Here is a 14793-nt window from a genome sequence, read left to right as displayed (position 1 = left end):
GGTAGTTAGGTGATAACTATGGCTAAAGAGGGAAAAGGAAAACTCAGGGAAGGGGAAATGTATTCTTATTAAGGTGTCATGTGAGATACCTCTTGAAAAGGTTAAATGGAAAGGTGACTGAGCAAAGACCTGAGGGAGTAAAGAGCCGAGTACACGAATATCACAGGGTTTTGACCCCCACATTATGGGCAGGGGAGCAGCCAGTGAGAGGCCCTGAGGCTGGAGACAGCACAGTGTTGGAGGATTTGTTGGAGGGTTAGTGGGAGTGGATCTGCAGGAATGGACAGTGAGGGCCAGGAGGCATCAGAGCTTGATGCTCGGCCTCTAATTTGTCTATGATGTGGTTAACTACTTCTGTGGCTTTAAGTGACCCTTGCTCAGTTAGATACATCCCACCTGGTCTACTTGCTTGCTTGGTGGTTTGAGTGGTGTCTCTGGGGCTTCTTATAATTTCAGCCTTAAGTGAGAGAAAACCCCACATGAACAAGTATGGCTGGGATGGGTGGAAGAGGAGCTGGGAACTGAACTTGGTTCTTCTGGAAGAGCAGCAAGCATTCCCCCTGCTAGGCCATCTCTCCAGCCTCTTCTAAGAATGCTGCATGGGGACTGACACTAATGTTTCCTTTAATCCTCAGAAGTCTGCACTGAACCCCAGAGCTATAAGGTCACATGGTCTGCTATCGCTTAGTCCACCCAACCTGTGCATATCCATGCTGTTTCCTTTTGTGCTGGGCCAGGTCCTCTGCTTCCCGTGAGCCTCACCTTGCTCTGTATTTTGCTTTGTAGAACCTGCACCAGTGGCCTTCTTCCACTGTGAGATGGTCCCCAAGGAGCCATTTCTGGTCCTGAAGTGGCCCTGTCCCCCCGGCGTGAATACAGGCTTCGAGCTAGGGGTCAGGAATGACACTTGGAACTATATGACACAGCTGGAAAACTGCACTTCAGAGAATGACACAGAATGCAAGAAAAAAGTACCAGATTTGACGTTTTCTACCTCGTACAACATTAGCATTGTCACTTTGTCATATGGAAGAATGGCAGTCCCCACCCAGAGCACCTGCACCACTAGCATCACAGGTGGGCCCTGTGGCAGGGAGCTGGCTACCCCTGGAGCAGCTGCTCCAGCAGCATGGAATTGCAGCCCAAGAATCCATTTAGGGTGTTCGCATTCCCTTAAAGTATTTTTTACCAGCAGACTGTTTACCTTATTCTGCAGAAATCCAGCCGGAAACTGCAGAGCAAGAGATGTGTGTTCTGCGACCTCACAGAATAGCTTGTTGCCATGTTTAGTTTGTCTTCCTCCTTTCCTTGCCTTGCCTCACCTCACCTCTCCTCTCCTCGCCTCTCCTCGCCTCTCCTCTCCTCTCCTCTCCTCTCCTCCCCTCCCCTCCCTTCCCCTCCCTTCTCTTCCTTCCCTTCCTGCCCACCTCTCTTATGGTATTTAAGAAAGGCATTTATTTTACTTTTTTTTTTTTATTGAAAATTTTCACCTCCTCCCACTTCCCTCCTCCCCCCACCCCCGCCCCCTCCCTCTCCAGTCCAAGGAACAGTCAGGGTTTCCCTGTGGGAAGTCCAAGGTCCTCCATGCTCCCCCCAGGTCCAGGAAGGTGAGCATCCAAACAGACTAGGGTCCCACAAAGCCTGTCCATGCAGTAGGATCAAAACCCTGCACCATTGTCCTTGGCTTCTCCGTCAGCCTCCACTGTCAGCCACATTCAGAGAGTCCAATTTGATCACCTGCTCCATCAGTTCCAGTCCAACTGGCCTTGGTGAGCTCCCATTATCAGTCCCACCATCTCAGTGGGTGGACACACCCCTCATGGTCCTGACTTCTTTGCTCATGTTCACCCTCCTTCTGTTCTTCATATGGACCTTGGGAGCTCAGTCCAGTGCTCCAATGTGGGTCTCTGTCTCTATTTCCATCCATCGCCAGATGAAGGTTCTATGGTGATATGTAAGATATTCATCATTGTGGCAATAGGATAAGGCCAGTTCAGGCTCCCTCTCCTCTGCTTCCCAAGGAACAAGCTGGGGACACCTCCTTGGACACCTGGGAATCCCTCCAGAGTCAAGTCTCTTGCTAACCCTAAAATGGCTCCCTTAATTAAGATACTTACTTCCCTGCTCCCGCATCCACCCCTCCTCCATCCCAACCATCTCATTCCCTCAGCTCTCCCCATCCTCCCCTTCTCCCTTCTCTCTCCCCATCTTCCCTTATCCCCACCTCACCCCCACCCCCGTGCTCCCAAACCCTGTCTGGCAATCTTGCCCACTTCCAATATCCAGGAGGATAACTATATGTTATTCTTTGGGTTCACCTTCTTATTTAGCTTCTCTAGGATCACGAATTATAGGCTCAATGTCCTTTATTTATGGCTAGAATCCACTTATGAGTGAGTACATACCATATTCATCTTTTTGGGTCTGGGTTACCTTACTCAGGATAGTATTTTCTATTTCCATCCATTTGCATGCAAAATTCAACATGTCATTGTTTTTTACCACTGAGTAGAACTCTAAAGTGTATATGTGCCACAACTTTATCCATTCTTCTATTGAGGGGCACCTAGGTTGGTTCCAGGTTCTGGCTATTACAAATAGTACTGCTATGAACATAGTTGAACAAGTGCTTTTGTAGTATGAGGGCCTGTCTTGGATATATTCCCAAGAGTGGAATTGCTGGGTCCTGAGGTAGGTTGACTCCCAGTTGCCTGAGAAACCACCACCCTGATTTCCAAAGTGGTTGCACAAGTTTGCATTCCCACCAAAAATGGATGAGTGTTCCCCTTATTCCACATCCTCTCCAGCATAGGCTATCATTGGTGTTTTTGATTTTAGCCATTCTGACAGGTGTAAGATGGTATCTCAAAGTTGTTTTGATTTGCATTTCCCTGATCACTAAGGAGGTTGAACATGACCTTAAGTGTCTTTTGGCCATTTGAACTTCTTCTGTTGAGAATTCTCTGTTCAGTTCAGGACCCCATTTTTTAATTGGGTTAATTAGAGTTTTAAAGTCTAGTTTCTTGAGTTCTTTATGTATTTTGGAGATCAGACCTTTGTCTGATGTGGGGTTGGTGAAGATCTCCCAATCAGTAGGATGCCTTTTTGTCTTAATGACCGTGTCCTTTGCCCTACAGAAGCTTCTCAGTTTCAGGAGGTCCCATTTATTCATTGATGCTTTTATTGTCTGTGCTACTGGGGTTCTATGTAGGAAGTGGTCTCCTGTGCCCATGTGTTGTAGACTACTTCCAACTTTCTCTTCTATCAGATTTAGTGTGGTCAGATTAATATTGAGGTCTTTAATCCATTTGGACTTGAGGTTTGTGCATGGTGATAGATATGGATTTATTTTCATTCTTCTACAGGTTGACATCCAGTTCTGCCAGCACCATTTGTTGAAGATGCTTTCTTTCATCCATTGTATACTTTTAGCTCCTTTGTCGAAAATCAGGTGTTCATAGGTTTGTGGATTAATATCTGGGTCTTTGATTCTATTCTATTAGTCAGCATCTCTGTTTTTGAGCCAATACCAAGCTGTTTTCATTACTGTAGCTCTGTAATAGAGTTTAAAGTCAGGGATGGTAATGCCTCTGGAGGTACTTTTATTGTATAGGATTGTTTTGGCTATCCTGGGTTTTTTGTTTTTCCATATAAAGTTGATTATTTTCCTCTCCATATCTGTGAAGAATTTTGCCTTTGGTAGAATTGCCATTTTTACTATGTTGATCTTCCCAATCCAAGAGCAAGGGATGTCCATCCATTTTTTGGTATCCTCTTCAATTTCTTTCTTCAATACCTTAAAGTTCTTGTCAAATAGATCTTTCACTTCCTTGGTTAGAGTTACCCCAACATACTTTATGCTATTTGTGGCTATCGTGAAAGGTGATGTTTCTCTGATTTCCCTCTCTGCTTCTTTGTTCTTTGTATATAGGAGGGCAACTGATTTTTTTGGAGTTGATCTTGTATCCTGCCACATTACTAAAGGTGTTTATCAGCTGTAGTAGTTCTTTGGTAGAGCTTCTGGGGCCACTTATGTACACTATCATATCATCTGCAAATAATGAAAGTTTGACTTCTTCCTTTCCTATTCGAATCCACTTGATCCCCTGATGTTGTCTTATTGCTATTGCTAGAACTTCAAGCTCTATATTGAAGAGTATGGAGAGAGTGGACAGCCTTTTCTTGTTCCTGATTTTAGTGGGTTGGCTTTGAGTTTCCTCTCCATTTAATTTAATGTTAGCTGTCGGCTTGCTGTATATTGCTTTTATTATATTTAGGAATGAACCTTGTATCCCAAATCTCTCCAAGACCTTTATCATAAAGGGGTATTGAATTTTGTCAAATGTTTTTTCAGCATCTAATGAAATGATCATATGGTTTTTTCTTTCAGTTTATTTATATGATGGATTACATTGATAGATTTTCATATGTTGAACCAGCCCTGCATCTCTGGGATGAAGCCTACTTGATCATAATGTATAATTTTTTGGATGTGTTCTTGGATTCGGTTTTCTAGTATTTTATTGAGAATTTTTGCATCGATGTTTATGAGTGAGATTGGGCTGTAATTCTCTTTTTGGTTCAGTCTTTGTATGGTTTTGGTATCAGGGTGACTGTAGCTTCATAAAAGGAATTTGGCAATGACTCTTCTGTTTCTATTTTGTGAAATACATTAAGGAGTATAGGTGTTAGCTCCTCTTGGAAGTTCTGGTAGAATTCTGCATTGAAACCATCTGGTCCAGGGCTTTTTTTGGTAGGGAGGTTTCTGGTGACAGCTTCTAACCTCGCGACTTACAGGTCTATTTAAACTGTTCACCTGGTCATGATTTGATTTTGGTATATGGTACTTATCTAAAAAAGTGTCCATTTCTTTTGCATATTCCAGTTTTGTGGCATATAGGCTCTTGTAGTAAGATCTACTGATTCTCTGAATTTCCTCTGTGTCTGTGGTTATGCCCCCCTTTTCATTTTGATCTTGTTAATTTGTGTGTTCTCTCTCTGCTGTTTGATTAGTTTGGATAGGGGAACCAGCTTTTTGTTTCATTGATTCTTTGGATTGTTTTCTGTCTTTCTATTTTGTTGATTTCAGCCCTCAGTTTGATTATTTCCAGTCTCCTACTCCTCATGGGTGAATCTGCTTCTTTTTTTTCCTAGAGCTTTCAGATGTGCTGTTAAGTCTCCAATGTGTGCTTTCTCTGTTTTCTTTATGTGGACACTTAGTGCTATGAACTTTCCTCTTAGCACTGCTTTCATAGTGTCCTATAGGTTTGGGTATGATGTTTCTTTTTTTCATCGAATTCAAGGAAGACTTTAATTTCTTTCTTTATTTCTTCCTTGACCTAGGGGTGGTTCAGTAGTTGACTGTTCAGTTTCCATGAGTTTGTAGACTTTCTGGGGTTAGAATTGTTGTTGAATTCTAACTTTTTTTCCAAGTTGATCCGATAGTACACAGGTGGTTACTACAATTTTTTTGTATCTGTGGATGTTTGCTTTGTTACCGAGTATGTGATCCATTTTTGAGAAGGTTCCATGCGATGCGAGAAGAAGGTATATTCTTTTCTCTTTGGGTGGAATGTTCTATAGATGTCTGTTAAGTCCATTTGGTTCATTACATTTGATAGTTCTCTTATTTCTTTGTTAAGTTTCTGTCTGGTTGACCTGTCCATTGGTCTCCTACTATTAGAGTGTGGGGTTTGATGTGTGCTTTGAGTTCTAGTAATGTTTCTTTTACATAAGTGGGTGCTTTTATGTTAGGGGCATAGATATTCAGGATAGAGACTTCCTCCTGATGAATTGTTCCTGTTATGAGTGTAAAGTGTCCATCTCCATCTCTTCTGATTGATTTTAGTTTGAAATCAATTTTCTTAGATATTAGTATTGCCACATCCGCTTGTTTCTTTGGATCATTTGATTGGAAAACCTTTTCCCAACCCTTTACTTTGAGTAGATGTGTGTCTTTGTGGATGAGGTGTGTTTCTTGTAAACAGCAGAATTTTGGATCCTGTTTTTGTATCCTTTCTCTTAATCTGTGCCTTTTCATAGCTGAATTGAGTCCATTGATATTAAGTGATATTAATGACCTGTGGTTGTTAACTCCGGTCATTTTTCTGGTGGTAGAGTTTGTGTGTTTCCCTTCTTTGAGTTGTGCTGGTGAAGGGTTGTCAGATGCTTGTGTTATTATGGGTGTTGTTGGCTTCCTTGGTTTGTGATTTTTCTTCTAGTATTTTTTGTAAGACTGGGTTTGTGGCAACGTATTGTTTAAATCTGTTTTTGTCCTGAAATATTTTGTTTTCTCCATCAATGGTGAATGCAAGGTTCGCTGGGTATAGTAGTCTGGGCTAAGAAAGGCCTTTTTAATAGAACTGTTCAAATATATACTAAGTCTGGACAATAGGATGAAACTCACATCTTGTTGGACACTTGCCAGCATTTGGCCACTCTCAGCACATTTATGTCCCCGCCTTCCTTCCAAGCTGTTATTGGAAGGTTGACTCTGACCTGATTTGACCATTGGTTGTGTTTGTAAATATTACACACGAATCACTTCAAGATAAGGACTTTCTTATTTTTCTTTCAAATGTAGCCATACTACTATGACAACCATGCTTATGGAAGAAGACTTAAAAAGCAACACCATTATTGTGTTTTTAGTCATGATCTGTTGACAAGAGCCTGAGTTGCTCTAGGGGAAGAAAAGATCATATACTATGCAGGGATCTCCTCACTGAACCCTTCATATTCATTTCTGTTCTTTCTCCCTTCTCCCCCACCTCTCTGTTCGGAAAGAATTGATTTAATTTTGTCTGTCCATTGCTCCTGTCTCTTCCTAATTTGTGTTTTAGTTCAATCAGTGGAGTGGTGGTGTTCTATCTTCCTTGTGTTTTTTGACTTAGATAAATTCTTCAAGGCAGAAGAATATTTCTCCCAGTTTCTAGAGAACCAGTGGTTGTTCTAAAAGGGCCTCTTACTTTAGGGACCCGACTTGGAAAGTGGTTGAGGTGTTTTATAGACAGCGGCTCAGAATAGTTAGGTGGACCCCGGCTTGAGTTCAATTTGTCCCTTTTACCAGTCACATGATCTTTAGAAAAGGTAACTAACCTTGCAAAGAGTCTCAGTTGTAAAAAGGAAAGACAGTACTTACTTTCCAGGACAGCTGTACTGCACATTACACGTTGAAGACCACACACATGGCTGCTCAGGTTGTGTACTAAACAGTCTCACGAAAACAGCATGCCCGGGGCTCCTTGAAGCTATGCAGCACACCATTGTACCCGCCCTGTGCACTCCACGTCGGCTTTGTAGCCCATAGAAGGCACAGTGAGCGTTTCACTTCCCCCTTGCTGCATCTCATCTCATGTTGCCATCTCTGTATGAACTGCTGAAGAATAGAGACCATGGCTGAGTCTCACTTGTCATCAGAACTAGGTATCTCTGGGTTGGGGCTGTAGTTCAGTTGGTAGAGCACTTGCTAAGCTCATACATGAAGTTTGAGTTCAGTCTCTGACACTACATAAACTGCATGTGGTAGTACATACTTATAATCCCAGCACGTGGCAGGTAGAAGCAGGAGGCTCAAAAGTTCGATGTCATCCTTGGTTATTATAGGGAGTTCAAAGGTAGCATAAGCTATATAAAAATTAAACAAAAAAGGGGAAAATAAGATGAACAAATATGATCATATTATTTTATGCAGCAATTTTCGTTTTTTAAAAACTGGTGTCTTGCTTTTACAGATGAATATTTATAAATTTATATATTTAATACCAATTAAATTCAAAGTTGCATTTTCTCTCAATTGGGAAGTATTGGAGAAAAGGAGAGTTGGGGTGAAAGTCTTTGCCGGGTTTGCTGTTTAGTTCCTGTGTGCTAGGGTAAGGGATGTGTGTATTGGGGGGTTGGGCAGGTAAGTGCAGTGTTCCAGAGGAGGAACAAGAAGGAATGGGTTTCTGGAGTTGTGGGAAAGCTGCCGTAGTGCGCTGCTGCCAGTCTTGAGGTGGGAAGTGTGATATCCTTTCTGACATCTAAATTCTGGGAGAGCTGATGGTAAATGTGGGGGCATCTATGGAGTCATTGTCATTGGGCTTGTTCAGAATCCAGGTATCTGCACAGAACTTACTCCCTTCCTGCCGCTTACCCTCTCTGCATGCAGCTTTGGGGATGGGGCGAGTCTTGGAGAGAGCATTTGAGCACATTCTCTCCTTTGATTTTAAACGTTGGGTGAGTCTTCTGTTTTATATTTTAGACCCACCTCCTCCAGATGAATCCCCTAATATTACATCTGTCAGTCACAATTCAGTAAAAGTTAAGTTCAGTGGTTTTGACGCCAGCCATGGACCTATCAAAGCCTATGCCATCATTCTCACCACTGGGGAAGGTAAGGAGGGGCCAACGTGGGTTAACTTGTGTGACAAAACTGTCCTGGTTGCTTTCTTATTGTTGTGATAAAACACCACGACCCAATCAACTTATAAAAGAAAGTGTTGAGCAGGTTTATGGTTTCAGAGGGCTAAAGTCCCTGACGGTCGAGTAAAAGCGCAGTGACAGAAGCATCTGAGAGCTGACATCTTGATCCACAAGTGAAGCAGGCATGGGGGTTACGGCACCTTTGGAAACCTCAAAGCTCACTCCTCATGACAGACCTCCTCCAACAAGCGATATGTCCTAATTATTCCCAATCGGTTCCACCAGCTGGGGCCCAGTGTTCCACTGTTTGAGCCTGTAGGGGCTGAAGTGACCCACCACGGTGAGCGATGCTGTAGCACACGGGCACATTCGTGACATAAATACATCGTGTCTCTGCACTGTAGTCTGTACTGCACACTCACAGGGAGGCTGGCTGTTTGCTTGGTGCTGTCAATGATCAGATAGCAAGTAATTTAAGTTTTCTTGGCCTTGCAGCCTCTGTCACAACTATCTAACATCTCTGTGATGGTGTGGAGCCACGTATGGAAAATTCATGAGGGTGAAGGTGCCCATCCCCACAGCTGTTTACACCAGGTGGTGGCTACATTTGGCCCATAGGCTCTAACTAGCCAACATAGGATGCTTTGCTCTTGAAAGCAAGTACAAAAAGATTGCACTTGCTAGTGGACTCTGTGAAGGGCATCAACTGGATGGGAGGGGAGGTGAACTAGAATGATTTTTCTGTGCCAGTTAGAAGGGCGTCTCTGATAGCTGCGTGGGAGTGTTTTACCTAAACCAGGGCTAGGGATGTAGCTCAGTTGATAAAGTACTTGCCTTGCACAGGCCCTGAGTTCAGTCCTTGGGATTTTCATTACAGAAAGGGCATTGTGATATGCCCTTGTAATCCTGGAGCTGGGGAGGCAGAGACAGGAGGATCCCTGAGCTCCCAGGTCAGCCAGCTTAGCCAGCATGAAGTTCCAGGCTAGAGAGAAATCCTGACTCAAAAAAGGTAGGAGGTGCCTGAGGAATGATAGCTGAGGTTGTCCTCTGGCTCCCACACACATACGGACACACATGCATACACACTAGCTCACATATGTGTACTCACATCCTGGAGAATACATAGAAACAAAATGTGGAGATCGCTTTCTCTGAATTTTAAAATGTTGAGTCCGTTTTTAAGCCCTTTGTCATTGAATGTGTTTTCAGCCAATTTCAAACTCAGACCCATGTTGAATGAAAAAGATCCTGTTACATGGTGACCTTGGGCTAGGAGAGTAGGGCTAGGAGTCCAGCCTTACAGCATGCGTAGTGTGGCTTTGGGCAGGTTTCTGCCAGCTCTCTGCTCTTTGTTTTTATTGCTTGAGAATAGGGATCATACGCTTTTGTGAGACTCAAGATGAAGGGATGAGGTGATATAAGATTCGGCTGCTCCTGGAACTGCTTGAGAGATGGGCTGCTGGCATGTCACTCAGTACCTGTGTTCTTACAGAGTTGTTGTTTTTCTTTTCTTTGACACTTTTGTCTTTCTGTTGTCATTCATGATTTGCCTCTTTGTTCCTTAGCTGGCCATCCTTCTGCAGATGTTTTGAAGTACACCTATGGAGATTTCAAAAAGGGGGCCTCGGATACTTATGTGACTTACCTCATAAGAGTAGAAGAGAAGGGACGCTCTCTGGGCTTGTCTGATGTCTTGAAATATGAAATCAATGTGGGGAACCAATCCACCACCTTCGGCTACTACAACGGGAGACTGGAGCCTCTGGGCTCCTACCGGTAATATGGGTCCTTGCTGTTGGGTGCCGAGCCTCGTGAATTTAAGATTCTACATACCAAGGTGGTAGAAACATCTCAGTTACCTTATTTTCTCCATTGTCCCCCATAGGGTGTGTGTTGCTGGCTTCACCAATATTACTTACAGCCTTCAGAATGGTGGACTCATCAGTGGGAATGAGAGCTATGTTTCTTTCAGTCAGTATTCGGATGCTGTGTTCCTGCCTCAAGATCCAGGTAGAGGGAGACAAAAGCCCTAGCATCAAATGCAGTGGGTTTTCCACCTTGGGTCTGCAGAAGCCTACTTGTCTCCATAGGCACCCACAAGGGTGGAGGTGGCTGGTTTTCTCCTCTCAGAAACTGACATATCCCTTGGCCTTTGGGCTAGCTTAACTCCCCACTCTGGTGTCCTTAAAAGAGCTGCTCTCCACTTCTTCTCTAAAACCAGCCACACTTCTAATCTGCAGATTACTTAGTCCTTTGCTTTCTAAGAGTCACTTGTGGGCCCATGTACCAGCAAAGATGTTCAGTTTAAAGAGCCCTTGAATGTTCATATTAGAAGGCACCGCAGCAGTTGTCTTATCTTACGTCTGTGTAGAAATAAGGCTTCTAAGGCCCAGTGTTGCACAGTGACTTGAATGCAAGCCTGAAGTTCTAGCCTAAGACTCTTTGTAAATTGCTCGTTCTATCCACTCTCACAGAGCTAGATATATTGGAATTTTAGGGACCAAGGTGAGGGTCCCCTCCTCTGTCAGTATGGAGAAACAGTGACTTACTGGTCTGTTCATTTGTTTTTCCTAACTGCTGAGTAGAACAGATAACCCAGAAGCAAAATTCAAGGATTCCCCTTAAACAGCCCATATAAATGGTGGGGTGTGAGGTGGGGGGAGGGGGGAGGGATTCTATGCTGTGTGTGGGTGTTATTGTAGGTACTTCTGCTCATAAGTGATGGGAAAAACCACTGATCTAAGTCTCTCAGGTCACCAAATTTGCAGCTGAACTGAGACCTAGCCAGGGGTTGTGATATTCTCAGGACCATACTGCTAATTGTGGGCTCAGGGTGAAGAAACAAGTTCTTGAAAGCTGGTTGTAATTTTATGTCTAAAGATATTCACTTCCCCCCCTACGTGCACCACACCCCCTTTCTCCCTGAATTCTGTATGGGTCCTGGACTGGTTGTTGGTGTAGCACATGGCCCTTCATGAACGCCAGTTGAAATGCCTCTTGTTGGGACCTTCCCCAGGTGTCATCTGTGGAGCAGTGTTCGGATGTATCTTTGGTGCCCTGGCCATTGTGGCTGTGGGAGGCTTCATCTTCTGGAGAAAGAAAAGGTGATACAGCTTATTTAGTTGGCATGTGCTACTGTTTAAGAAAACCTTTTATTATAAGGAGTTGGAATCATTTGTAAAATCGGGAGGAACAGTTGAAAGTTTTTGCCATCTGGCCAGACTTACTTCCTTTCTGACTCCAGTTGGGTGATTTGATTATGAACCTTACCCCAGCCACATCAACCCTACCTGCTGTGCGGGATGCTGTGCGGGGTGCCGTGCGGGGTGCCGTGCGGGATGCTGTGCGGGATGCCGCTCTCAGGCCGGGATCCTAGGAATGTGTTAAGAATTTCATATGATTTTAGAGTTGACCAAGTTCGAACTTAGGTTCCACTCTGGCTAGCTGTTGGAAGTGGCTTAGCCTTAACCTCTTCCTCTGTGGTATGGGAATGAGTGCTCAACTCCAGGAGCTGAGGAGTGGTGGCAAATGTCTTACTCCATTGTTTTGTTACTTGTTACTGTCTTTCTACCACCACCCTGTGATGTAGTTAATTAGTGGAAAGTAGCAGTTTCATTTTGGGTGCCCTCTACCTCATGGACTTCCCAAGGCTCTAACAGGCAGGTCTTAAAAGCCCTTCTAGGATTGCAGAATCAGTGCTGGAAGCACCCAAGAGGAACTTGAACTTGGTCTTTGGATTTTGTCTTGCCTGACTGTGGGAATCGTGTGCTGGACTTCACTTCCTGCCTAGCTTCTAGCTAGAAATTTCCACCTGGGATTTGGCTTTCTCAACATCATTCTCCAGTTTTTTTTTCCTTTCTGAAACAGAGTCTATTAAAATATCTTAGGATATTTCAAATGTAGCAGAGGGTAGCCTTGGATTCCTCATCCTTCCACCTCTGCCGAGTCTGAGGATATAGGTGTGTGCCACCCAAGCCTATTCCAAGAAAACAGTAGTTGCTTTATCTCCCCCTCAATAAATCACAGTGTCCCTTCTCTTCATATTAGTTAAATCTTTTACATTGTACTAAAAAATGAATCAGAACCTAGCTCAAAAGCTGGAATGTCAACAGTCAAGTCAATAGGGCACAGGGAGTGAGATCCCTAGTAAGACGCTGATAGGAAAGTTGGTCTGAACCACACAGTAGAACCTGTCTCAAAACCTGTAAACCACCCCCCAACTCAAAACTCAAACCCATTGTGATAAAGAAAATACCCACAAGAAAAGCAAAGAAATTCAGTAACCCATAATTACAACAAACCTGCATCTACCATTTTCCTGTGACTATGATGCTCACCCCAGCCGAGTCCTTTTAGACACATTAATAAGACTTCATTTCAGTATCATTTTAAGTAGCTCCTGGGTATTTGCCATCATTTGTTTATCCATTTTACTGGATATTGTAATACTTTTGACTACAGTTACATGTCCTTGTACCTAACCTTTGGGCATGCTCACGATTATTTCCCTAGGCTAAATTTTAAACAGAACGTTTACTGGGTAAGTGGGCATGCTTTTTTCCCCTCCGATTTTGGTATATGCTACTCAGTTGCAGTTTGTTTCAGCACCATGTGGAGCTGAGTCAACAATGCAGGTGCTCACAGTGGCAGTTTTGGACCTGACTTCCTTTCAGGGCTTTCCCCCCTCTCTGCATTAATTTACACACACTCTCACACACGAAAATTTCTAAAAGTTGCTTGAATAGATTTTTGATTCTTTTCAATAAAAAGAAAGAATAAGTGTACCGATTTTTAGTTTACATTTCCTGCTTGGTCTGTCAGGTTGAGTATCAGTGAACAGGTTTCTATTGGCGGTTATGGACTGGTGAGCAGGCTTCCATTTACCTGAACTACTGCCTGGGAAGAAGGTGGCAGAGCAGTCAGGATGAAGGTCTTTGTCTGTCTAATGGGCCTTTTTTTTCCCCCTTTCAATAGGAAAGATGCCAAGAATAATGAAGTGTCATTTTCTCAAATTAAGTAAGTCTGAGTTACAAACTTATTTTAAGATTCTCAGTCCCCCCGTCTGTTCAGTGACTATCTAAAGCACTTTTTTTTTTGATAGAAATAGCTGGCATTTTTCCTGATTGACAGATTGGCCATAATCTTCTGGAAGTTCTTGCTGTTTTCTGCAAGGATTCTTTGTTTTACTGTCCTCCTGAAGTTACTTTTATTTTTGCTTCCCCATATGTTCTTCAGTTTTACTAACAAATAAGGTTCTCTGTGTGTATCTGGTGTACCTGTGCTCAGAGGCCAGAAGGGGATGGTTCTTATCACTGCTTGCTGTGTTCCCTTGAGACAGGGTTCTTGCTAAGAACTGCTTGGCCTCCAGCAGTCCTCTGCCATCCTCCTGTCTACCCCAGTTCAGCACTGGGGTTACAGGTGCATGTGGCCATGCCGGTGTTTTTATGTGGGTGCTGAGGATTGGAACTCAAGTCCTCAGACTTGAGCAGCAAGCTCTCTGACCCACTAAACTATCTCCACAGCACCCCACAAGGTAATTGTTATATTTTACAGAAGTGAGTGGATTATCAAGAGCCAAGGAAAAAACAGTTATTTCAAGTCACAAATACTGTCAGTTTTAGGGTAGGGCTGCTTTTCTGATTTGTGTCTCAGGGGTTTTTTAAATAACATTGCATTGATCTCCAACCCATACCCTTACTGTGTCTGGCTTTGTTCTTTGAGTTGATGCTTACTCACTTCTAAAATGAGTCCATCTAATTGGTTTTCCCCTTTTTCCTTTCCATGATGAAGACCTAAAAGGTGAGTAGCTTCATTTTTATATCTTTCATTTTGATATTCTTTCATTTATATCTTATATTTTGAGTTTGAACTTAATTGAATGAAAAATAAGTAGAAATGAAAAGCCCAACAAGTTGTTTTGTTTTCCTAGATCCAAGTTAATTCGAGTGGAGAATTTTGAGGCCTACTTTAAGAAACAGCAAGCTGACTCCAACTGTGGGTTTGCAGAGGAATACGAGGCAGGTGGTCATAAACTGTTTTGCATTGTGGTAAAGCTTTGGGTGAGAGGCAGCTTAGAGGGGAGAGAAGATTATGCCTGTTTCTCTGGGGCACCCTGCTGTTGGCTAGGAAGCTCACACAGAACCTTCATTTTTGGTGGAATATGTGTTTATCTTGTGGCTACCTGAAGATTGTCCAGAGAGAGGCAGAAATGGGGAATTGGAGCCTGAGGACCATTAACTAGGGTCATTAAGCCACATGAGCGGTGGAAAAGCCAGATGGGCCATTCGGAGGTCTGGGGCTTAACAGCTGTGGGGGCAAAGCTGACCTGGGTTAGGTGTTTCTTTACTCATCTTTGCCTTCCAGACTCACCTACTTTCTGTCCCCCAGACT

The 14793-nt window shown here is 43.4% G+C and overlaps 1 protein-coding gene across 1 annotated transcript in view; it reads left to right on the top strand.

The window, feature by feature from the left end:
• Nucleotides 1-14793, top strand: part of Ptprj (protein tyrosine phosphatase receptor type J) — a 161946-nt gene that overhangs the window by 132199 nt on the left and 14954 nt on the right. Inside the window, exons 10-17 of the mRNA XM_075961257.1 lie at nt 787-1077; nt 8243-8374; nt 9969-10179; nt 10289-10413; nt 11420-11507; nt 13378-13419; nt 14194-14202; nt 14333-14420. Of these exons, the coding sequence (XP_075817372.1) occupies nt 787-1077; nt 8243-8374; nt 9969-10179; nt 10289-10413; nt 11420-11507; nt 13378-13419; nt 14194-14202; nt 14333-14420 (986 nt within the window). The remainder of the gene's footprint in view (nt 1-786; nt 1078-8242; nt 8375-9968; nt 10180-10288; nt 10414-11419; nt 11508-13377; nt 13420-14193; nt 14203-14332; nt 14421-14793) is intronic.

The sequence above is a fragment of the Microtus pennsylvanicus genome, chromosome 2 (genome assembly GCF_037038515.1).
Source record: "Microtus pennsylvanicus isolate mMicPen1 chromosome 2, mMicPen1.hap1, whole genome shotgun sequence".
NCBI classification, from domain to species: domain Eukaryota; kingdom Metazoa; phylum Chordata; class Mammalia; order Rodentia; family Cricetidae; genus Microtus; species Microtus pennsylvanicus.
This window is presented reverse-complemented; position numbering and strand designations above follow the sequence as displayed.